This window comes from Sodiomyces alkalinus (genome assembly GCF_003711515.1).
Source record: "Sodiomyces alkalinus F11 unplaced genomic scaffold SODALscaffold_5, whole genome shotgun sequence".
Classification (NCBI taxonomy): Eukaryota; Fungi; Ascomycota; class Sordariomycetes; order Glomerellales; family Plectosphaerellaceae; genus Sodiomyces; species Sodiomyces alkalinus.
Window position 1 is genome coordinate 2,606,630 of NW_021167083.1, and position 26,326 is coordinate 2,632,955.

The window sequence follows — 26,326 nt, forward strand, 5'->3', positions numbered from 1 at the left end:
CTACTTATATAAAAGGTCACGGAAAAGGAGGTCTAGTAAGTGATATACTAAATAGTAAAGTAAAAGGCACCCGGAGAGGATAGCCTACTAAACGGATTCCTACTCGCCTATAGCTAGCTACTCTATAAGCGACTAGTATAACTCTTCTCCGCGAGCCTTATAGCCGTATACGTCCTATAATAATACTATACCGTAAAGGTAATAATACTTAAAAAACCGGGTAGACTAAAGGAAGCTCATATAATAGCCTCGGAGTAAGAACTAATATTACTTTGAAGGGCTATAAGGAAAGTCCTCGAGAAGATAATAGCGGGGAGAATTATAACTATAGCGGAGGAGTACTGACTCCTCTCCGCTAGATAAATAGGTAATTAAAGATACCGCGATATAACGGTAGCAGTTAAGGCTATTATAAAAGGAGTATACGCCGTGTAGGAGCGTAATAGGGCTATAGCGTAATTAAAGCTTAATATCCAGGGCGCTTTTAATATAATACTATACTAAAAACTTCTTAAAGTCCTCGCCTAGTACGGCTTCCCGGACTAGGTTATAAAATAAACCTAGTTATACCTTATAGCGTGTACGATACGCCTACGCTTTAATAGCGATATAGCGTATTAGATAAATATCTAGGCGGGAGTCCCCTAAGGATTACCCCTTTCCCTAATCCTTTTTATACCATTTATTAAAACGCTTTACTGAGAATTAATCCGGATACTACGGGTTATAGTAGTTAGCTTTATCGATAACACGAATATTATAGCTTTCGTATATAATAAGACTACGCTCCGGATATACCTTAAATAGGCGTGGGAAGTCTACTTAAGCTAGTTATAAAGGAGCGGACTACGATTTAAGCCACGGAAGTATAGGCTTCTCTTCTTTATAAAAAACATAACCCGCTACTACTTTAATTACGCCTTAAGGGCGTACTGGCACCGTAAGTTAAAAAGATAAAGGTCCTAGGGGTTATCCTTAACTAAACGCTTATATTCCGCCCCTATATCCTGAAACTTAAAGCTAAACTCTTTACCTAGAAATACGCCCTTATACGCCTCGTAGTGTTAGTATAGGGCTAATATATCAGGGACGCGCGTAAACTATACTAAATAGTAGTCCGGAGCGCTATACTCTATATAGTCCCGGCCTTTTATATAATAATAGGAACAGGAGAGAGGCTAAACGGAGTATTAAAAGGACTAGCTTATAAGTAAGCGTAATACTTATATATCGTTACCGGCGCGTATTAGGCCACGGCTATAAAGGTAGTAAAGATAAAAGCGGGGGTCTCCCCCCCATAACTTATACTATAACGCCCTAACCGCGTAAGTGGTACTATAGGTAAAGGGCACCTAGATAGAGTAAGCGATACTTTAGGTATAATAAGTAGCTAAAAGGGCTATATAGCGTAGAAGACGCAGGGGAGGGGTTAGGCCCTACTTAAGGTCCTAGGGGGCTTAGAAGTAGGAAGTTAAGTCCTGGCTCCTCGGGAGGGAACTAGCCTAACTCCATTAAAAGGAATAGGCGTACTAGTAAAAGCGCATCTTACTATACTAATATAGTAGCGTAGCCATAACGTAGACGCCTTAGTTCGACTACGTAGCGCTTAGGAAGTATAAGGGCCTTATAAAACTATAAAGTTCTATCCTTACCTAGATTCGAATAAAGAAGATAAGCCTTTATTACTTCCTCTTTATAAAAGGTGTGCGGAATACGGCGACGCCGCGCTACTAGTACGCCGATAAAGGGCCGGAGATAGCGGAATATATCGTGTTATAATACCAGGATATATTAGTGGAGATATAAAAGCGCGTCGTGGCCGATACGGGCGCGTGCTTACTAATAAAATAGGACTAGATCCTAGCGCTCCGGAGTAAGGTGACAGCGGGGAAGGTCGCGAAGTAGTTCCTATAAACCGGGCGCTTTCCGGACTTCCGACTAGCACGATAACTAGAATTAGAGGCGTAATAAAGCCCCCGTACTACTAAAACCTCGGGTATATATATAAGGGACGTAAAGATGGCTAAGAAGAAGATAAGTAAAGGGCGAGTAAGATATTTATTAATAGCCGCTATACGGCTATATTATAGTTATACTATACTCCGACTATTTACTACTCCTTCTTATTATCTATATACTTATCGGAGCCTTTATCAGAGCTAATTACTCTACTATCTACTAGGATAACCTTATCCTCACCCTTACCCTTATCTTTGGTAGTAGAGGTTATAGGGTCCCCAGATAATAGGATAGGGATATTCTACGATATGTATTAGTAGCGCGGTCGATATAGGAGAGGCGCGGGGTAATCTATAAGGTAGGCGAGGATAGCCTTTAGTATATCGCTATTACGAGTATATCTATAATACTACGCGGGAGTAATAACTATAACTATACTAATACTATTAGCCTAGCGTAGGGTAGCACGGCATACTCGGAGAGCACGGGTCCAGCGGATAGCGGCCTGCTAATACTTATAAATATACTATAATAGAGTTAGTAGTAAGGACGTAACGTATACGGTATAAAGGAGAAAAGGAAACCTATAAAAGAGGTCGGCGTATCGCGGGTAATGGCGGCCGCGTTAATAAGGGCACTAGCGGCATTATGGTAAAAGATAAGGATCTAATAGGAGGATTAGCGGAGTAAGGGCGTAGTAAGGATATAGCGGGGATAAACTGGGGCGTAGTCTTAAGTATTATAGTTACTATTAATATACTTTATATAATAAGCCCCGGCTTCTAAGTCGGGTTAGCAGAACACAGTATAAAGCGGGGGCGAAATAGGAGCGTAGCGAGAATGCGATAGGATTACTTACCGGGCGAGGTTTTATAGGGTATACTCCGGTAATTCCGGGCTAATAATATAATATATAAGGTATAGATGGATAAGCGGATAATAGGCTTAGACTATACCGGGTTAGAATATAAAGCGAGGGCGTAGAGCCGGCGCTATAATAATAGCGCGGGGGACTTATCGTTAAGGACTAGGGGGTAGCCGGCCCTTTACTCTTATAGGCGCCGGAACCGGCTCCCCTTTTAGTAGCGGAGGTCTTATTAAGGGGTATTTAAGGGGGAAGGAGAGTTAGACCGAGGCGGGCGTTACGGGGGCGGAGCGGTAGCGGCGCGAGGATAGCGCGACCCGGGACCCTATAGGATCCCCTATATTATAGCCGAACGGTACTAAGGGATCCCGTATAGGAGTTCTAGGGCCGTACTAATACTATACCGACTACGCGAAACTTACCTTAAAAACGATAGCTTAAAGAAAGGAAAAGAGGAAAAGAGGAAAAGGGAGAAAAAAAGACGGAGGTTTATAAGAAAAGGGAGTAGCAGATTAGCCCTATAAGTCATTATACCTTCTACAGAATAGTAGCTATGCCCGGCCTATACTATAACGCCTACCCCGGAGAGCCTATATAGCACGAGAAAAGAAGGTATATAACGATATAAGGGCTACTATAAATAGCAGGTATATAAAGGAGGTTTAGGAATAAATAATAAATAAAGGAAGGAGTAAGGAGGTGGTAGGCGCGCCCCCGGCCCTATAAAAGGGAGGGAAGGTATAAAGGGTACCGCGGCGAGGGGATAATAACCTTACTGGATCCGGAATAAAGGAAAGGACGGCGGCGAGTAACCGTGGCGGTAGCGCACTAAGGGCGCGTACGACTAGATATAGCACCTACTAAACTAACCAGTTAACCCCTATTAGCCACTAGCCCGGAGGTAAGATCCGGTTTTCGAATAGCGATAAAAACAGGGCCGCGGAGCGATACCGTAGCGGCCACGTACGATAGAACTTCCTTATATAATAAGAGCGTAGGAGTTTATCTATTAACGGTTTCTCCTCGAAAATTAGAGAAGCACTATTACCCAGGTGGCTAGCCTAGCTTAGCTAAGCGAGAGCAGAGTAATAAATAATAATGTATATACCTTTCTTTTCTATATACCTTTAACCACCTACTATAATTATATATTCTTAGTATAACCCTTACCTAATTCTCTGTATATACCTTTAACCGCCTACTACGAATATAAGTCCTCGGCGTAACCCTTACTTACTAGGGATACTTACTCCGGTTATAGATTATCGGCGTAACCCTCTAACTCCGAATTTAACGGTATAGGTACTTAAGGGCGCTCCTTATTCTCCTTTATATATACCTTACTCTGCCCCGTAGTAGTAGCGCTTCCACTTATATAGGTACTATCCCCTTCTACCTTTTACCCGTTAGTGGACGGCGTATTATCCGAGAGAGTAATAGGACGTTTAGCCTTCTACTACTTCTTCTTCTTTTTTAGTAAAGGTATTAAAGGCGTTATCTTTTTCTTAGGCGTTACCATTTTCTTAGCCGGCGGGTACTTCTTCTTCGACGCGGGAGTAAGCGTCGCGGGTTCGGACTTAGAGACGTTATAGGGGCTAAGGGGGCCTTAGAAAGTATTACCCTTATCGGCGAATAGATCGGAGGGCGTAGAAGCAGGTAGGGGGATGTTTAGCTAAGAAAGAGAAAGTAGGAAAGGAAGAGAAGATAGTAGTATATTAAGAGGGGGGACTACCAGGGGGTTATATACTATACTAGTAATAACCCTCTCGAAGGCGATAACGAGGCGTGCCTATATAGCTATCTATTAATCCTATAAATTAATATACCCGCGAAGCGATAACGCTATATCCTAGAGATACTTAAGACTTTTATCCGCTTTTTTTAGCGGGCGTTATTAACTTCTTCTTTCGGCTAATAAGCGGTATAATACTTATTAGCGGCGGTAAAGGTTATCTCCCCCTTAAGCTTACCTAAGGAGGCCTTAAGGATATTCTAGTACTCCACGGCTATAGTCTATAGTATAGTTAGTATATACCTATATTAGGTTCCCCCTCCGAAAAGGAACTTCCGCGATAGCTAGCGTTTATATTATTCTTTATAGCTATAATAATAAGGACATTTTATAATTAAATAGCCGTGTTATAGCCCGTAGTAGGAAGATCGTTATAATAACGACTACTATACCTAAAAAAAAAGGTATACTTAGCGGAGACTATACCGGAGTACTAGCATAACTCGAAATGGATAATCGTTAACGCGCTACTAAAATTAATCTTAGCTAGTTAGCAGGTATAGCGGGAGTAAGGGTCTTTAAGGGTTAGGCCCCTAGAAGCCCCTTCCCTAATATCTATTACCTCTTAATACGGGGCGGTCGACGACGATAATGCTATAGTCGTCGTAGTCTTATGCTTCTTAGAAGCGTTACTAGCTACTAGCTCGGATACCGGCCGCTTATTATTACTATTATTCTTATTATTATTATTATTATTATTATTATTATTATTATTATTATTATTATTATTATTATTATTATTATTATTATTATTATTATTATTATTATTATTTTTATTATTATTATTATTATTATTATTATTCTCCTTAGGAGGTATAATAGCGGTTAAGGAAGCTATATAAGGTAGTTAGTAAAGCTATAAAAGTTAGTTTCTTCCCCTAGGACGGAGAGATATTAGAAGGATACTTATAAGATAATAGAAAAAAGTAGAAGAATAAGGGCGCTATAACACGTTAATACCTATCACGTCTTAGTCTTATAAGGAAAACACTATAAGGGTTAATTTACGGAACACGGCAGACGTTAATATAATTCGAAAATCGGAGGTATGAAGAAAAAGGAAAACGGAAGAGAATAAAGATATAGAGGCGTTAAGGAAGATATCCCCTAAAAAGGGTATATAGGTATTATTCCTGTCTATAAAGGAGGAAGGTATAAGGGTAAAAGGCATATAAGAAAGACGGAGATAAATTTCTATTTTTAAATATATTATATAATGGCGCCGGCTCTTTATATAGATTAGAGGGATATTAGCGCCGGTTTTTTATATAGATTAAAAGGATATCGACGCCGGTTCTTTATATGGATTAAAAGGATACCGATACTAGCTAAAGTATAAGAGTAAGGGGACTAAGGATAGGACTATAACGGGTTCTTTTATATATTAATAATGAATAGATAGCAGGAATAGAGTAAGGGACTAAGGATAGGACTACAATAGAACTATAACGGGTTATTAACTATAACGGGTTATTATATTAGATTAATAATAGAAAGATAGTAGGAATATAGGCCGACGCCGGGTATAGTCGGGAAACGTAGCCCTATTAGGTACCGGCTACTTCTAAGGATAGGAGTCCCCAGGGCGAGGTGGCCCTATTAAGTGCCCCTGCTTAGGAGATAAAGGCTAGGTTATAACAGGACTATACCGGGCTCCTATATAGACGTGGCCGGGCTCCCGTATTAACGTGGCCATGGCTGCCCGGGGCCGATACCACTACATAGAGCCGTAGCCTAGGCTTAGACATAGATATCCGTTTATGATATCTGTTTAATTATACTAGCGTTAGCCTAGGAGTATATAGGGCTCGTATAATACTCCTTCTTAGTATAGAGAGGGTTGCGATTATTCTGATTCTTTAGGACTACCTACGTTCGGACTAGCCATAACTACTACTTCATCTACGCCTATTCCCTTTCGGACCCTCTCGCTACTACCTTCTTACTCCTTATAACTACCTATCTAACACTGCTATATAGACTTTAATAACTTACCTAGTCTGGATATTTCTCCCTTACTAACACTATGATACCACGAGCTAAGGCTAGGGTTATTGTAAAGTGCTGGTGGATCTCCTGCTTCTTCTTATCGCTTTAGGTCCTCTTATAATATATTAGATAGATAGAAATATTAAGCCTTATTTCGTGGTTATAGTCGGGATTTATAATAATGCGAAACCAGCAATCATTAATTAAGTTTCCCTTTATAGTAAAAGGGTAGCCCGTTTTCCTAGAGATAGTATAAGGACGTGTTCCTATAGTATTAGTCTTATATCTATTACTACCGTAATCATAGTAAAGGTTATAGCGACGATAATTCCTATCCTTATTAAGGTTAGTTCCACGACGCTTAGCAATAATATAGCCCTGGTCGCGAGCGAAGTCGTTAGTATTAGCGAGTAGGTCGTTAAATTCTTCGTAGCCGAGAGCGAAAGGCTATAGCGGTAAAAAAGCTATCGCGGTAACGGCGGCTTATTATTATTATTTAGGGAAAGGCGGTAGAAGAGAGTAGTAATTAAGGGTTATAATAATAGATTATAGACGACTAGTTATAGGTCGTGGCACTAAGTAAGGACGTAATAATAGATTATCTAGAAGTAAGGAAGGAAGAAGGAAAAAGGAGAAAAGTCTATAGCGCTAGGCTAGTTATAAAATAGCGATAACTAGGCGATATAGGTCCGTTAACTAAGCGCGTAGTTAGGAAGATCCGGAGTATAGCCGGATCCTTTATATCAGGGTTAACCCGTAATACTATCCCCCCTCTTTCCCTCCGGGGGTTATATAACCGCGCGTCCCCGTTATGACTTAGCTCCCCCTTACGTCGCGGTGATAAAGGAATAGTCGTGTCCTTTTATTTTACCTCGCCTTTACCTCGATATTAAAGAAATCTTAAATCGCCTACTAATCTTTATTTATATAGCCAAAATAGTAATATAGGCCTTCCTTGTATAGATCTATCCGTAGATATATTAGCCCTGTTTTTCTTATAGACTTCCTCTTCCTTTATTTCTCTCTATAACTTTAATAATAATAATAATAATACTAGTAATTCCGTATATACTCGCTCTTCCTCGTAGCGACGATTTTTCTAACTCCTTTATTCCTAGCTAATATCTATCAATACTCGGCTAGTTTAAGAGCTCTCCGTCTAAGGTAAGTCGGCTCTCTCTTATAATCTATTTATAAAGTACCCTCCGCTAACTTCTATTATTTTATAGATAGCGCTAGCCCCCGGCGATAATAAGGGTAATAATAATAATAAGCGTACCCCTAATAACGATATAAGTATAATACTCTTACGCCTTAAGGCGATACTAACCGTATAATAGTTCGCGTTAATACCATCGCCGCCGCCTAAGAAGAAGAAATAGGCGGGTAATTAGCGTTCTAAGCACGCTCCTAATAGCGATTGTACTAAGCTATACCTCCTTTATACGCGCGATATCGCTAATAGAAAGTATAAGCGCCTTTATCGTAGCTAGACTAATCGGGGGAAGAAATACTATATATACTCTACGAAGATATACCGGTATACTCCTCTCTTAGTATACCTTAAAGGCTATACGTAGAGGTTATTCGAGACGGCTACCATTATTAACGATAATAATAAGAATACCCCTATAAGACCTCGTCCCCCTCTAAGGTTATAACCGTATCGCTAACCGTTTTCTAGGAGTAAGAACCGTATCTTAACGTCTACGCGGCGTTCTAGGATACCCTTATAGCTAGGGAAGCGATAACAGCGATATTACTTATAGCTATATATCCCGCGGAGGCTCCCGGTATAATAATCGCGCTATCGCTTTCTCCTCCTTAAGAGGTCTAAGAAAAGATAGTATTATAGTTAGCCTTATTAACTCTTTCTAAGGTCGTTAATAAGGTAATTAAACTAGCCTTATTTCTTTTAGTAATAGAGGTTATTAATAAGGTAATTACGCTAGTCTTTTCTCCTCCTTTAAAGGTCGTAGAAAAGATAGTATTAGGACTAAACGTATCGCCTCCGGAGGAGGTTATTACTAAGGCGGAATAGCTAGCCTTATCTCCTCCTTATAAGGTTATAGGTAAGGTAGTAATTTCGGGCCTAGTCCCTCCTAATATCGTAGTGGAAAAAAACGCTTATCCTATTACTCTTACTCCTTTATCGGGGTTAACGTTATCGGATAAAGACTTTAGGCGCTTTAGTCTTATAAAGCTAAGGGAGTATACTCGGCTATTTAAGGAGATACTTATACTCGGTCGCGCTAATATTATAATTTCCGAACTTTAATAATATATAAAGTATAGGCGAGCTTTTACGCTTATAGGTATAATTATCGCTAGCACGGTTATGATCCACGATAACGGCGATAATAAAGATAATAATAAGGTTAAGAAGACAGACTCTAACCTATAGCGGGGCAATAAGGGTAAGACTTTTACGGAAATTAATAATGCCGAGGATAGCGATTTCAAGGCCTAGGATATTAATCTGGGCTTCTATTAAGTATAGCTAAGGCGTAGGGCCTATCCGGCCTAAACTAAATCCGACTCTTACTCCCTTTTAATTATCACGATATAATCGCTTATATATTAGCTCCTATATTATAATAGCGTAAAGGTCTTTAATAGTCTATTATTTATTATTACTAAGCCGAATTTCCTTTTAAACTCGTTAAGTAACCGTGTTTACGCTAATAGTTCTAGCGGTTCCTATATAGGCTTATAGTATCCTACCTATCATACTAGTACCTTACGTCTTAATTCCCTACCTCGCCTCCTTATCCTTACGTAAAGGATTTCCCTAACTTCTTATTCTTTACTATTAGTTATTTCTTAAATAGACGGTGGTTAAGGGTTATCTACTACTTATCCCGGAAAAGGGCTATCGCCCACGCGACGTAATAAGTCTATATAGAATTAGGGGTAGATCTATAATAGTATAGTGAGCTTAACTATATATAGGCTAATTACCTTTATAACTCGGTATTTACGCTAAAGCTAGTTAAGCTTATATAATAGTCGCGGAGTCGAATAGTTAGCTAATAATAGCTAGACTAAGTCGTTAACTATAAAACGCTTAGCCGGTATACGATATTAGTTAGTAGACTCTTTATTTGTAAGCTATATCGATACGATCACGGCCTAGGCAAACTTAGTCGTTTTTTATAAGCGGCGTAGTAGATTATAGGCCGTTAATACTCTAGGTTCTATAAAAGGCTCCTCGGTTATTTAGATCGGGTTATTATAATAGCTATCTTCTAAGAAAAAAGGACTAAACCCTATTATAGAGCTCTCGCGGTTATTTAGGGTTAGTTATACTATAGGTAATAGGCGATCCTAGTTATTCTAAGCGTAGTAGATAAAAGCTTATAAATAAGCTTATACTTCTTAGTCTATATACTCTATTACTTTATTAGTCTAAGGGTAATATAGTATACTAAGCTTACACGATACCCGTGTAAGCTTATAAAAGTGCTTTTAGAACCTGCTTATCTAGTTTAAACCTTAGTTATTAATAATCGACCTAGGTATTCTGTAGAACCGGAAATAATAGTATAAGAATTATTCCGTATAAGCTTTAGCTTTTATCATCTTTATCGCTTCTAATATTATAGTCTTAGTTAGATAGTCTATAATAACCTAAAAGTAGCGCGCCTTTTTCTCGCCGGCTAGTAGTAGGTCTATTATAAAGTCTATTAATAGGTTACTCCGTATTAGTTCTAGTACCGTGAGGGGGCGTAAAAGGCCTTTTTTCGCGTTTCTCTATATATACCCTTTTCCGTAAACGTTATAGTTCCGGATAAATTATCGGATATCCTTATTTATCCTTAGCTAGAATAAGTAACGCGTTATTAAGAGGATAGTATTTTTATATCCGGGGTATCCTCCGATTACTAAATCGTAAATTAACTAGATAATCCTCCTTTATAACGTTAACTCCTTAGTAAACCCGGGCACCTAAATCCGGTCACGGAATAATAGTAACCCGGTTATAAAGACTATATACTTAGCTACTTATAGCTTTAATTCTAATAATAATACGAATTACTATTCTGCTTTAGCGACCACGGATAGGGCTCCTTAATACTATTTATCGGTTATAAGCGTTTTATCCTATAATCGTCATAGCTTTTAGTCCGCCTCGAAGATTATTTAACCGCTATTAATATAACGAATACTAGGTAGAATCGCGGTATCGGGAATTAATTAGATATACTAAGATAACTCCTATTCGTTTATTATATCTTAGGGCTTATCGTATTATTAACGCGAGAGGGCGTCCGCTATCGCGTTATTTTTCCCCTTCCGATACTTAAGTATAAAGTCGAACTATATAATTTTACCGGCTTAATAGCTTTGTTGCTTAGTAAGCGTTTACTTTATTATAAAGTATTTAAGGGTCTTATAATCGAAGAGGACTATAAACTACTTATAGCTAATAGGCTTAGCCCGCTATATCGCTAGATAACTTATAATCGTTAATACTTTCTTATTATAGACTAGGTAGTTATATTCTACTCTATTAAGTTTATAAGAATAGTATACGACTATATAGGGATTTATATCCGTGTTTTTATATATTAGGCTACCCCTAAGGGCAAACCCTAAGTAATCCGTCTTAATAAGTATCTTATTTACTAAGTTCTATTATCGTAGTATTAGTCTTTCTTAGAACCTTGCCTTTAGCTCGCCAAAGGCCGCTTTTTCCTCGGGACCCTATTAAAAGGTATAGTCTTTCTTAGTAAATACTATTAACGCGGTAAAGATCCCCAAAAAGTCCTTAATAAAGATCCGGTAATAATTCGTAAACCCTAGAAAGCTTTGCACGCCCTTAACCGTTATAGGCGTTTCCTACTCGCGGATAGCTTATAACTTCTTTAGATCGTAAAATACGCCTTTCCCTGCGGTAATTATAAATCCTAGGTACTTTACTATCTTTACACTCAACTCGTACTTTAACGGATTTAGGTTTAGGCCGGTATCTGTAAACGCGCGGAGTACCTATTTTACCTTCGCCTTATAATCGGCCTAACTCCTACTAAAGTAAACTAGGATATTATCGATATAAGCGGTAATAAAGTTATTTAGGAAATACTATAATATCTTATTAATATATTACTAGAAAGTTGCGGGGGCTTTACTTAAGCCGAATAGATAGATAAGCTATTCGAAAAGCCTAAACCGAGCTTAGAATATAGTCTTATATTTATATCCTAAGGCTATTCTAATCTTATAAAAGGTAATAATTATAATAAGCTTTATAAACTATTTCGCTTAGCTTAGGTTTTATAGTATTTTAGCGATGAAAAAAAGTAAATAATAGTCTTACTTAGTAATCGCGTTTAATACTTAATACTTATAATAAAAATAAAGTCCTCCGCTTAGTTTCCTTATAAAAAGGATAGGAGCCGCGGCTTTTAAATTACCAGTATAGATAAATCCCTTATCTATTAGGTTAGTAAGTATTTTCCGTAATACTAAGAGTTCTTCTCTTAATATATTATAGAGCGGCCCTTAGGGGAGCGATAATTTCTTATTATCGTTTCCGGGTATAAGGTTTACCTTATAATCGACTCCTACTCGGTATAACGGCAATTAGTTAGCCTTTTTAGGCGTAAATAAGTCGTCGAATTCTTATAATAGCTTTATAAGTATAAAATCCTTCGGGTCCGCTAATTACTTTTTATATAACGCTTTTTCGATATCCCTTAAGCTTACTCCCTAGACTAAGACTTCTTCGCCCTTCCGTTATAATCGTCGGATAATACCCGCGAACACGGATCTAGTCACTAAATAAGTATCGTGGATAGCTTATACTCTAGTAGATTTATTTTTATAATAAAGTCGTATATTTAATCGGGCTATTTTATAATAAAGCCGTTTATCCTTAACGTAATTCGTTATGTTATTTTATTCTATTTAGGGCTTCCCGAGAAATATATTTTAATTACGCCCGGGTATTATATATACGATATCCTTTACGGGTAGCCGCTAATCTTAAGCTCGTAGATAGTAATCCCCGCGCTATTAATAGTCTTAGTAGCTTCCGAGAAGCTATTTAGTAATCGATTTATTTTATTAATTAACGGGAATAATATCCAAATATATAAAAGAGTATCGTTAAGCCGAAAGTGGCTCTAAGGTGCCGTATTATCGATAAAACCAATTCTGATATCGGATTCGGACTCTACGCCCTTAAAAGCACCGGAGACCGATGTCGTAGCGAGGCCGTAGAGGGCGCGGTGAGTTATATACTATAGGGCGGCCTGTAGGGCTAACTGAACGCGATACTAGTATACCACTATAGAGCGCCTAGAATACGATAACTAGAACTAACCCGGGGCGCGTAGCCCCGGGAGAGCCCTAAAGATCCTAGGTACCGAGCGGGCGTACCGAAGGCGTACTATATAAACTATAAACCTAATTTTCCGGACTATTAGCTAATAGAGTAAACGCCGATATGGCGTTAAAGCTAGTATAGAAAATCCTTTAAACGTAATACTACGAGATTATTATAGGGAAGCCGCTACGCTAATAACCCGGTAATAATATACCCCTCTTTACGATTAAAAGGCTTACTAACATAATTTAATAAGCGATTAAGGGTATATTAACGGAATTACTCGGGGTAGCAGGACCTAAGACCTACGCCTAGGTAATAAGGAGTATACCTGCGTAGCGCTAATATATCGAGATAGCACTAATAAAGGTTATACCTACCCGATACGCCCGAGAATTAATAGTCCGATACAGAGACGCTAAGACCGACCTTAAAAGCCGAACCCTATAAGAGATTACTAAAGCGGTTAATTAAGTCGCCCGCCGCGTAGATATAATAGCCGCGCGATAACTCCTAAGCGGCGACATAATTATCACGTTTAAGTATAGGAATAAATAGTAGATAGCGAATACGAATAATTAGGTTAAAGGCGTATTTAGTATAGGAGCTATAATATAAGAGAAAATATACTAAGTTATAGTAAAAGGAATACTAATAGCGTAGCTACTAGTTAACGACCCCGATATAGTATTATAAAAACTCCGACTATAGAATAATATAGCGATTACCCGGATTAAAGCTAGGAAACCTAGGAATAACGTAGCGCGGATAGCGTTATTAATTATTAAGGTCGCCCGCTCCGAGGATATAGAGCGACTAATAAAGGAAGGAGTCTTCTTTAATTACGGATACTATAATAAGGAATCCTATAACCCTAAAATCTCCCTATAACGGTGCTTTAAGTGCCTTGACTTTAGATATAAAGCAGGCTAATACTAAGTAATAAAAACGCTATACGGGTATTATAGCGGGATAGAGTCGGCGTACTAAGGGGGCTTCGCGGTATATTAAGCTAAGATAGACCCGAAAAAGCGGCGCTATACCGCCTATAAGGGGCTATACGTAGCGTTTAACAATGAATACCCGAATACAGTAAAGGAGAGGGCGTGGACTAAGGAGGTATATACTAATAGGGTAAGGGGATTCGACCTTAGCTAACTCGAGAAATATAGGGCGGAGAGGGAGCGTAGTATCTTCGCGGCGTCGTAAGAAATAATAATAGTCTCCGAACCGCCCGAGAAAAAGACAAAATAAAAAAGGCGCCCCTTAGGGTCGCGGAATATCCTTTTTAGATCGCGTACCGCCCTCTCTGCGCCTACTTAGGAAAGTAACCTAATTATAAGGTTCCTCGCCTTTAATACTACTTTCTAGCCCCTACGAAGCCTTACGCCCTACCCTAAGGCTATACCTAAAGCGTAGCTATAGAGTAAAGCGAGCGCGGCGTAGCCGCCTAAGATAAGTAATTAGAATCGTTTAGTAGAATATAGGGGAATAGCGGGATAAAGTATACTAAGCGCTTTGTAACTATAACGGGTATAATATAATAGCGGTAATAGAGCCCGGGTTAGATAAAAGAAAGAACCCGGTTTACCTAAGGGGATATAATTATAGGATAGTATAGGAGAGTGGGCGCGCTTTACTCTATATTTATAAGCGGTATAGGGCTGCTATATTTACGTAGCACGCGGGCGAGGATTAAGCCTAGGCTATAATTAGAGTCAGGATATAATAGTAGGAGATAAGTGTATAGGTAGTATACTTACTATACTATTAAGGAGGAGAGTAAAAGACCCTAATATATAGTCTCGCGGCGGAACCGGAGCGGTAACGTATTATCCTAGTAAAAGACTTTAACCTAAAGAACCCCTTTTAGAACGGATATAATAGATATAAAAGATAATCGGAGGACCATATTACGCTCGCGCACTAATAATAACTCGACCTTATAACCCCCAAAGAATATATTACTAGGACCTCGGCTAATACTAATTAATAATATAGCACACTTACCCTTACTTAGGTTTTAGTAGACCTAACCTACGTATACTAAGAGGATAATCTAGACCTAATAGGCTTAGACTATATAGCCTAGGTTATTAATATCGATACAGTATAGCCGTGCTAGTGTATCGCTAGTAAAGGATAAAGGTAGAGGAAGTTAGACCGCGAAGCGGCCCGGAGAGAGGCTTAAAGGCTAGACTATAGAGAAATACCCTTTACCCCGGAAGTAATCGACTAGGCTATAAGCTAGATACTATAGGACCTTATTAATATCGCGGACGCTATAGCGCCGCGCCGCGAGCTAGCCGCCTTCCGCGATAGACCGCTATAGTAAACGCAGGAAATAGTAAAAGCGAATAGGGAGGTAATAAGGCTAATACGGCGCTATTACGGGCGGAGGTCGCGCGGTAGGTAGGATAAACTTAAGGAGGTAGAAAAATATCGTGATATACTAGTTAGGGTAAAGAAACAGAAAAGCTAGCGCGGCGCCGTTAATACGATAGCCGCGGACTAAAAAAGCCTTTAGGCACTATAACGCTAGGCCCGGACGGTAAGCTACCTACCCCTAAACCTCCTATTTATCCCGCCCCTATAATGTAGCGCGGGTAGACCGGTCACGATAATATATAACGGAAAAGCGATAATCCTTATAGCGAAGTTTTTCCCCCTACTATACCCTATAGAAAGCGGACGTATCGGCGGCGCGCTAAGAACGGAGGTAATACTACTTATATAAGAGGTTATAGAAAAGGAGGTCTAGTAGGTTATATAATAAATAGTAAAGTAAAAAGTACCCGGGCAGGACGGCTTACTAAATAGATTTTTACTCGTATATAGCTAACTACTCTATAATCGACTAGTATAACTCTTCTCCGTAAGCCTTAAGGCCGTATATTTCCCGTAATAATACCGTACCGTAAAAGTAATAATACTTAAGAAACCGGGTAAACTAAAGGAAGATTATATAATAGCCTTAGGGTAACGACTAATATTACTCCTATGCGTAACGGGGAAGGTCCTTAAGAAGATAATAGCGGGGAGAATTATAACCGTAGCAGAGGAGTACCGACTCCTCCGTACCGGATAGATAAGTAATTAAAGACACCGCGATATAATAGTAGTAGTTAGGGCTATTATAGAGGGAGTATACGCCGCGTAGGAATATAGTAGGGCCGTAGCGTAATTAAAGCTTAATGTCTAGGGCGCCTTCGATATAGTACTATACTAAAAACTCCTCGAAGTCCTCGCCTAATACGGCTTCCCGGACTAGGTTATAAAATAAACCTAGTTATACGTTATAGCGCGCACGGTACGCCTACGCTTTAACGGCGACACGGCGTATAAGGTAGATATCTAAGCGGGAGTCCCCTAAGGATCGCCCCTTTCCTTAATCCTCTTTATCCTATTTATCGGAATATTTTACTAGGAATTAATCCGGATACCGCGGGTTATAGTAGTCGGCTTTACCAATAAGACGAATATCGTGGCCTTTAAATATAATAAGGCCATACTATGGGCGTACCTTAAACGGGTATAATAGGTTTACTAAAGCTAGTTATAACGGAGCGGACTATAATTTAAGCTATAGAAGCATAAGCTTCTCCACTTTACGAGAAAATAAAACCCGCTACCGCTCTAGCTACGCCTTAAGGGCGTACCGGCGCCGTAAGTTAGAGAGATAGAGGTTTTAGGGGTTATCCTCGACTAGAAGCTTATATTCCGTTCTTATATCCGAAAACTTAAAGCTAAACTCTTTACCTAAAAATACGCCCTTATACGCCTTATAGTGTTAGTATAGGGCTACCGTATCGGGTATACGCGTAAACTATACTAAATAATAGTCCGGAGCGCTATACTATATATAGCCCCGGCCTTCTATACGATAACAGGAAAAAGGGAGAAGCCGAGCAGAGTCTTAAAAGGACTAGCTAGTAAGTAGGCGTAGTGCTTATATATTATTACTAGTATATATTAGGCTATTATTATAAAGGTAATTAAGATAGAGGCGAGGGTCCCCCCTTTTAATTTATACTATAACGCCCTAACCGCGCGAGCGGTACTATAGGTAAAGGGCACCTACAAAGAGTAAGCGATACTTTAGGTATAACGAGTAGCCGAAGCGGCTATATAGCGTAGAAGATATAGGGGAGGTGTTAGGCCTTCCTTAAGGTCTTAGGGGGTATAGAAGTAGGAAGTCGAGTCCTAGCTCCTCGGGAGGGAATTAGCCTAGCGCCTCTAAGAGGAATAAGCGTACTAGTAAAAGCGTACCTCGCTACGCTAATATAGTAGCGTAGCCGTAGTGTAAACGCCTTAATTCGACCGCGTAGCGCTTAGGAAGTATAAAGGCCTTATAAAACTATAGAGTTTTATCTTTACCTAGGTATAAACGGAGAAGATAGGCCTTTACCACTTCTTTTTTATAAGAGGCGTGCCGGACACGGTAACGCCGCGCTACCAGTATACTAATAAAGGGCCGGAGATAGCGGAATATATCGCGTTATAGTGCCGGGATATATTAGGGGAGATATAAGAGCGCCTCGCGGCCGATATAGGCGCGCGCTTACTAATAAAATAGGACTAGCTCTTAGCGCTCCGGAGTAAGGAGACCGCGGGGAAGGTCGCGAAGTGGTTCCTATAAACCGGACGCCTTCCGGACTTTAGACTAGCACGATAATTAATATCAGAGGGGTAGTAAAGCCCCCGCGGTGCTAAAAGACCTCGGGTATATATATAGGGGAGGTATAGACGATTACGAAGACGATTATAAAGATAAGTAAAGGGAGAGTATAATATTTATTAATAACCGTTATACGGCTACGCTACGGCCGCGCTATAGTATACCTACTTACTCCTCTATATTGTTATCTATATACTTATCGGAGTCGTTAGCATTATCGGAGCTAATTACTCTACCGTCTACTAGAATAACCTTATCCTTATTAGCCTTATCCTTAGTGGTAGAGGTAGTAGGGTCCCTAAAAGAGGGGAGGGGGATACCCTATAATATATATTAGTAGCGGGGTTAATACGGGGGAGGCGTGGGGTAACTTATAAGATAAGCGAGGATAAGCTCTAATATCTCGCCGTTACGAGTATAGCTACTACTATAACTCTACGGGGGCGTAGCGGCGGGGGCGGCGCGGTATATAGAAAGGGCGCGGGTCTAACAGGTAGCCGCCTATTAATGCTTACGGATATTCTGCGATAGGATTAGTAATAAGGATATAGTGTATACGGTATAATAGAGAAGGGGAAAACCTATAAAGGGTATCGGGGCGGCGCGGGCGGCGGCGGTAGCGGCGATAAGGGCGGTAGCGGCGTTATTATAGGGAGGGGGGATTTAATAGGAGGATTAGCGGAGTAAAGGCGTAAAGGGGGCGTAGCGGGGATAAACCGGGGCGTAGTAGCTACTATTATAGTTATTATTAATATTCTTAATATAATAAGCGCCCGCTCCTAAGTCGGGTTAGTAAAAGCGATATAATAGGGGTATAGCGGGAGCATAGCGGGAATATAATACGATTATTTACCGGGCGGATTTTAGTAAAAAGCTACCTAATAATTACGGGCGAGAAATACGATATAGGAGGTGTATAACGATAAGCGGATAGTAAGGGCGGACTATACCGGGTTAGAATATAAAATAGGGGTATAATGCGGGCGCGACGATAATAAAGCGGGGAACTTATAGTAGAAGGCTAAGGGGTAGCCGGCCCTTTACCCTTATAGGCGCCGGTACCGGCTCCCCCTTTAGTAATAAAGGTCTTATTACTAGGTATCTAGAGGGGTAGGGGAGTTAGACTAAGGCGGGCGTTACGGGGGCGGAGCGGGGGCGGCGCGGGGATAGTATAACCCAGGACCCTATTAGATCCCCTACTCTATAGCCGAACGGCACTAGGGTATCCTATACGGGTATTCTAAGGCTATACTTATACTATACCGACCACGTAAAACTTACTTTAAGAACGATAGTTTAAAGGAGGAAAAGAGGAAAGGAGGAAAAAAGAGGAAAAGAGGGAGGTTTATACGAAAAGGGAGCGGCAGATTAGCCCTATAAGTCACCACGCCTTTTAGGGAATAGTAGCTATACCCGGCCTATACTATAGCGCTTACCCTGGAGAGCCTACGTAGCGCGAGTAAGGGAGGTATATAACTAAATAAGGGCCACTATAAATAGTAGGTATATAAAGGAGGTTTTAGAAAAAATAATAAATAAAGAAAAAAGTAAGGGGGGGGGGTAGGCGTGCCCCCTATAGAAGGGATGGAGGGTATAAAGGGCGCCGCGGCGAGGCAAGAATAACCTCGCCGGATCCAGAATAAAGGAAAGGACGGCGGCGAGGGACTATAGCGATAGCGCACCGAGGGTATATATAACCCGACACGGTACCTAATAAACTAACTAGCTAACCCCTATTAGCTACTAGCCCGGAGGTAAGATCCGGTTTTCGAATAGCGATAGAAACGGGGCCGCGGAGCGATACCGTAGCGGCCACGCACGATAGAACTGCTTATATAATAAGAGCGTAGGGGTTTTTATCTATTCACGGTTTCCCCTCGAAAATCAGAGAAGGACTATTACCTAGGTGCCTAGCCTAGCCTAGCTAAGCGAGAGCAGAGTAATAAATAATAATAATATTATTATTATTAATCAACGGTAATTAGAGTCTTTAAGTAAACTATTCGCTTATAAGGGTATAGTAGTTATAACTAGTATTAATAAGGGCGAGGATATGCTATTTATTTACTTTAGCTATTATAAGTACTAGGTTATTACTAGTATATACTTTAAACGCCTTTTACTCCCGTTATATCGCGGCTATCGGCTTTAACGCCTATTTTTTTATTAGAGCTATTCTTTTTCCCAGTTATCCTCGCTAATCGATTTATCCCCGCTTTTATCGCGATCCTTTACGCGAGTCTTTTTAAACCTTCCGGACTATATCTTAGTTTTCCTTTAGCTTTTTATAGTTCCGCGCGATATACCCCTTTTTATTATAGTTATAGTATATCCGAGTCTTTTATCTTGCCTTTCTATTGCTAATATAGTTTACTCCGCCTACCTTTATATCGCTATTAGTATCCTTTTTCTCGGGTATATTCTCTTAAGCTTATTTATCGTTGTTTTATTTAAACTAATAACCTTTAAGTTTCCCGGCGATCTCTTATACGCTATTAACCAATATAGTATAGTGGTTAGTAAGGATACGGGCGGAGATAAGCTTATCCCTAAGTCGTGAGGTAATCGCTCTTTCAAGGAATAAGATCTATATAGTAGCTTACTATTTAATACCGCCTATAAAGGCGATCTATCTCTTAAAATAAGGTAGGAAAGCGGTAAACGATTTATCGGACTATTAACGAATTATACTTAAGGCTTAGGTAGCTCATAATTATTCTATAGGGTTAAGGTAAGTACAATTAAGATATACTATAAAGTTATTAGAGTCTATAAGCTTACCCCGTCCGTCGCTTTTATAAAAGGCTAATATAACCTATTATACTTTAGGCTCTAAGTAATTATAAATCGTATACTAAGCTTATATATTATTCTAGAATAGGTTATTATCGATTATAAGTTTTTACCGTATCGCGAGGGCCTACAGGCTATAGTATACTCGCTTCCCTAAGACCTTTGCTAGGCTATTAATAGTCTTACGGGGTACCGCTATTAAGGTTAGGGCGGCTATTATTATTATTAGCTATAGCGTTAGCGATAAAACTGGTAATATAATAGATTCTATCAGTATAAGGATTATCGGGGTCTATAAGGGAGCCGGAATACTTAAGTTAGGCGGTATTAGGTTTTACAGAGTAAGCGACCCTAGGAGCCGGGCTATAAGCTATTCGATTAATAGGCGTTATCGCTTATTAGCTTCTTCTCTCGCGCGTTATCGGTCTGTAAATTAGCGTATTTCCGAGTAATATCCTTATATTAGAGTAAGCCTTATATTAATATCGGTATATTATTTATAGAGAGGGCCTAGTCTTATATTTAGAGCTTATGTATTTTCTTCGAACTGTTAGTTTATCCACTCCGTGACCTATTTAATTCTAATAAGTCGCTAGGCAGTAGTATTAGGATCCTGATCTATTACTAGCATAGCATATAGATATTACTTAGTTCTAGATATATAAACGACTAGTTATAGGTCGTGGCACTAAGTAAGGTCGTAATAATAGATTATTCAGAACTAAGGAAGGAAGAAGGAAAAAGGAGAAAAGTCTATAACGCTAGGCTAGCTATAAGGTGGCGATAACTAGGCGATATAGGTCCGTTAACTAAGCGTGTAGTTAGGAAGATCCGGAGTATAGCCGGATTCTTTATATCGGGGTCAACCTATAATATAGATTAATTTAATTAAAGGCTATAGCCGTTACGTAAATTAATATATACCGGATTATTAGCGGTTCTAGCACCTGTCGGCACCTAGACACTAGTCGGAATAAACGATTAGCCTAGTCGAAATAACCTTACCCTAATTATAAGGGCCTAGGAGGTAGTTTTAGGGGCTTTAGTGGCGTTATTATAGTTTAGAGTATTAGTATAGCTAGTATTATAGCTAATAGGGTACTATTTATAGTGTTAGGGTTATATAGCCGTCGTGGATACGGCTTGACGCGGCTAGGCTTACTGCGTTATCGGCGTGGGCATATACGCTATATCAGACTTTTCCTCCGCGCGCGGGGCAGCTATAAGTCTATTTCCACGCGTTCTACATTTATAGTACGCCTAAACTAGCTCCTACGCGATATAGGGTTATATATAGGCGTATAGAGTTTAAAAAGAGCTATCGATCAATATGCATTCTGAGCGGTTTAGAGCGTTTACGCGAAAAACATAGGTCCCCCGTAGTATGTTTTGACAACGTTTTATGGCTTCAATACAATCAATTTGGAACCTCTTATCTAACCGTTCTTATCGTATTTATCCTTTTACCGTTACGCTGTAGTCGATACTACGTGAGACAGGACGGCTGTGCTTCTTATCCACCCAACATGTCCAGTTAACTGGTGTCCTTCTTTTTTGCGCATGGGGTACGTTGTCTGTGGTTGCATGGCGTCTCGCAGCTTCAAGGCCCAATCTCACATGTATTAGACTGGACACCTTCTTAGAGGTCAATAAAAACATGGAGAGAAAGGCCATGGTAAGTCACCTTGGATGTCTTGAACCTCGATATCCCTAAGGGGCCATGGCCGCCACACCACTGACTCTGGACGACAGGAGCAGGAAATGCTGGCTCGAAGAGCTGAGCCGGGACGTCATGTGCTGGACCATGCTATCATGGCAGCAGAACTATACATGAAATCTTATGCTGCTGCGACTAATCCTTCTCATCGTGCCTTATTAAGGCGAAAATGCGCTGAAATGGTCGCGCTGGCCGAAGTACACAAGTTGAGGGAGGCAAAAAACAGCCTTTTACCATTGCATGTCAGACAGATCTCTTCCCAAGAGAAGGCGATTCTCCATGAATCATCTCGACTTAATGGCAACTACTTCCCGCTCTGGGACTCTGACCCTCTGGAAGGCACGTTTCTTCCCTTGCCCGGGGGCATGCACTTTAGGTCAGTACTCTTCTTTGGTTACATACTATGTATACGCTCATGGCTTTCTCACCAGTTATGCCTCGTAGTGACCCGGCTACCTATACCATGTCTCGTCACCAAAGTGACATTCTGAACAGCTGGAAGCGACCTGCGCTATTCTGTCATTCGGAATCTGCTGCCAATGATCCAAGTGAAAAGCTAATGGCACTGCGTGGCCCCTGCGATCTTGTGCAAGACATAACGACTGATTGTTCTGTCGTGGCTAGTCTCTGTGCGGCAATGAACATACTCGTGGCTGGCGCCAACAAAAAGCCAGTGAGTTCAGTCTCATCCACTTCATCATGGCGTATCAGTTAGACTGATAGAACTAGCTTCTGGCTTCTTTGATGTTTCCATTTGACCACGAAAATAGACGACCAAAAGTATCGCAGAACGGCACGTATATTTTCCGCATGCATTTTAACGGTTGTTTCCGAAAAGTTGTCGTGGATGACCGCCTCCCAACGTCAAAAGAACATGTGAATCGGTGCCTCCATGTAGTCGATCGCCGAAACCCAGATCTCCTCTGGCCTGCGCTCATGGAGAAGGCGTATTTGAAAGTGCGCGGTGGCTATGACTTCCCTGGAAGCAACTCCGGAACCGATCTTTGGGTGATGACTGGCTGGATACCCGAACAACTATTTCTCCAGAGGTAAGCGCAGCCATGTGTCACTCCCAACAACTCGCATCGCGTGTCTTGGTAACAATAGTATGTTGTAGCGAGGACATCGATCTCAACCAGGCATGGGGTCGTATGGTTCGAGGCTGCGCATCCAGCACGGTCATCCTCACTTTAGGCACTGGTCGTCTTTCGCCATCAGAAGAAGAGGCTCTGGGCTTAGTAGGTGAGCATGACTATGCCGTTCTGGATTTGAGTCAGTCAAACGGTATTCGCCGACTACTGGTAAAAAACCCGTGGTGTGACGGTCTTATATGGAACGGAGATGGGTTCCGTGACGCAGACCAAAGGACAGCGCGACGCCCACCTGTCGGCTCAAACTTCGAGGAGACTAACGGTCCACATCTGCCTGGCACATTTTGGATGTCGCTCGAAGAAGTTGCTCAGAATTTTGAGTCGATGTACCTCAACTGGGACCCTACGTGCTTTGGCCACCGTCAAGATCACCATTTCACCTGGCAAGTCCCGCAGAAGACCATGAGAAATACGCTAGCCTACAACCCTCAGTATTCAATGCGTTCGACCGTGAGCGAGGTTGCGTGGATTTTACTCAGCAGACATTTTGCGGACCAGGAGCTTCAGATAACACGCAATGCGCGGTCAGGTTCTCTCGCAGCAACCGCCAAACGTGTTGGGTATACCGGCATCTCTATATTTGAGAATGACGGCAAGAGAGTGCAAGCCACAGAGGTAGCGTCGTACCGGGGTCCCTATGTCGACTCACCACAGACGCTAGCTAAGTTCGCTGTGGATGCGGGGAAAGCTTACACTGTTATTATGACACACGAGGATCTACCCCTCGACAGATACTCGTGTACATTTTCGTTCTTCTCCCAAGAGCCACTGGAGGTCGAGCCGGCCAGGGAAGATCTGCAGCACTTCAAGGAGGTTACAGGGTCCTGGTCCAGGCGAAGCGCCGGTGGCAACGCATCTTCTCCCACCTACTCACAAAATCCTCAGTTCCGCATATCGATACCCACAGCAACCCCACTTTCGATTTTGCTCTCGACTGCGAACCGGGATCTGGCCATTCATCTAGACCTTGTATGGTCCCCGGGCAAACGGGTCATATCAATCGGAAAGAAAGATGTAGTGGCAAGCTCGGGAGATTACCGCTGCGGTAGTGCTTTTATGCATGTCCCGGAGGTTGAAGCTGGTACCTACGTCATTGTATGTTCAACTTTCGAGTCGGGGCAATTCGCTGACTTTGCCATGCGGGTTGGCTCCATGGTCGAGTGCAAAATGTCGGCGGTTGCAGGCGATGGCGCAGGACTTTTCTGTTCTCGTGTCCCTGTCCTTTCTTTTGCGGCCGGAGAAGAGAGAAAACAAGCGAGAATCACCACGACTCGCCTTACTAGGGCGTATGTGGTAGCGCGTTCCTCGAATCAGCCGGGCCAGATCGGATTAAGACCTTCAGGCGCTGGAATCCGGATATCTCTTGTATATGGGCGCGGCCCGCACGCGGAAATTCTGGCAACTTCGGGTTGTGGTGATTTCAGAGAGCTTGTCACTGCACTGCAAACACCGGAGTTCGACATTGAGCCCGATCGCCTTAGATGTGATCCGTTATGGCTCGTGGTTGAGCGATTGGGTAGCCACCGCCCTATGGGACGTATCGAAATCGAGTTCCTGGGTGATAACTCTGTTCAGTGCGGTTTATGGGAGGATATAGCGTGCTAGTCCGATGTATAGTGCCTGGGAGTTATTAGAATAATCGGGTTAAGGTACCGCGGAATTATCTACATTCTATTCTTCTAGACTTTAAGGGTATAAGTCTAGCGCGCTATATATATTATACTATAAGTGCAGGGAGGCCCGTGCTAAGTATTAGAGGTCGCCGACTATATATATCGTGGTCCTGCCGCTATAGTTAATAAGCTCCTTAATATAACCCTTTATTACGTTAAAGTCTAGCATGCTATAGTATATAATATAGGTATTATTATATAAGGCTATATACTCTAACTATATAATTTAGATATTCCGACTATAGTTCTGATATAGACCTATAAATTACCGGTTTAGAATACTATATATACTCTACTATATATAATCGTGAATTACTCTAATGCTTTTTTTAATGTTTTAAATATAGAGCTCTATACGTACCTAGAGCTAATCCGAGAAACTAGGCCTATAAGCCTTCCTAGCTAAGGTAAGGGGAGTATATAGTTTATATAGGTATCGAAAAAGTTTATAAAGGTATCAAACTATCTCTAGTAAAAAGTTCTTATCAGTATCGAATATAACTTAGTAAGCGTTTTTACTAGAACCTAGTTAAGAAAGCAGATAGGGTTAATAAAACTTTTCTTACCGTATAGTATAGGAGGAGTAGGGGTAGTATATACGCTTTACCTATACAAAGTATTACTAAGCTAAAATAAGTAAATAGTAAGTTAGTAGTGCTTAGTATCTCTATATAACCTTGGCGGTTATAATTAAACTCTATATATATATTATATATACGGGTATAGTATAGCTTTAGCGGTATACTTTAAGGAGTACCTATTAGTCTTATATATATACTATATATACTAGTATAGTATAGCTTTAGCGGTATGCTTCGTAGCTATTATGCTTATATATACGGTATATATACGGGTATAGCGTGGCTTTAGGGGTATACTTTATAGCTTATAGGCCCCCTTATAACTTACGTGGGGGGACCTCCGTTTTACATGCAAACGCCCTAAACTACTCGAAACCTATATTAATCGATAGCTCTTTTCAAGCTCTATACGCCTATATATAGCCCTGTATCGTGTAGGAGCTAGTTTAGGCGTAATATATCGCACGTCAGAATAGCACTTGTATAATTAACCTGATAGAGCAGAAAGTCTCGTGTATATGTATTATATTAAGTTATATCTGTGTGAGTCTCTTATGCCCTAAATTTAGGTGGTGAAGACTCTGTTATGGGTATTATATTATTTGGATCCTATCCGGTCTTTTCCGGTATCCTCTCTTAATATATCCTAATACCCGAGGTCCCTAAGATCCGAAGCCCTTAGTCAGGCATAGATCCCCTAAGGACTATATCGTGGTCCGTGTACCTATACAATATACCCCCTTAGTTAAGGTGGGTCTTTCTAGGTTAACTAACTAATTAGAGGCTTCGGTTTAAAC

The 26,326-nt window shown here is 40.8% G+C and overlaps 1 protein-coding gene across 1 annotated transcript; it reads left to right on the forward strand.

Annotated features, from left to right (window-relative positions):
- The first annotated feature begins 21,882 nt into the window (after positions 1-21,882).
- SODALDRAFT_333490 (calpain-7) lies at positions 21,883-25,043 on the forward strand. The gene is made up of 6 exons (XM_028611989.1): positions 21,883-21,972; positions 22,034-22,082; positions 22,160-22,500; positions 22,569-22,797; positions 22,854-23,173; positions 23,242-25,043. The coding sequence occupies exons 2-6, from the start codon at positions 22,065-22,067 to the stop codon at positions 24,878-24,880; spliced, it is 2,547 nt and encodes an 848-aa protein (XP_028466666.1). The 5' UTR covers positions 21,883-21,972; positions 22,034-22,064; the 3' UTR covers positions 24,881-25,043.
- The last annotated feature ends 1,283 nt before the right edge of the window (positions 25,044-26,326 follow it).

What these genes read in the sequence shown, in the direction of transcription:
- SODALDRAFT_333490 (XM_028611989.1), top strand. An exon ending in CCCGGGGGCATGCACTTTAG is followed by an intron (nt 22,501 to 22,568) that starts GTCAGTACTCTT and finishes TATGCCTCGTAG; the next exon opens with TGACCCGGCTACCTATACCA. An exon ending in CTGGCGCCAACAAAAAGCCA is followed by an intron (nt 22,798 to 22,853) that starts GTGAGTTCAGTC and finishes TGATAGAACTAG; the next exon opens with CTTCTGGCTTCTTTGATGTT.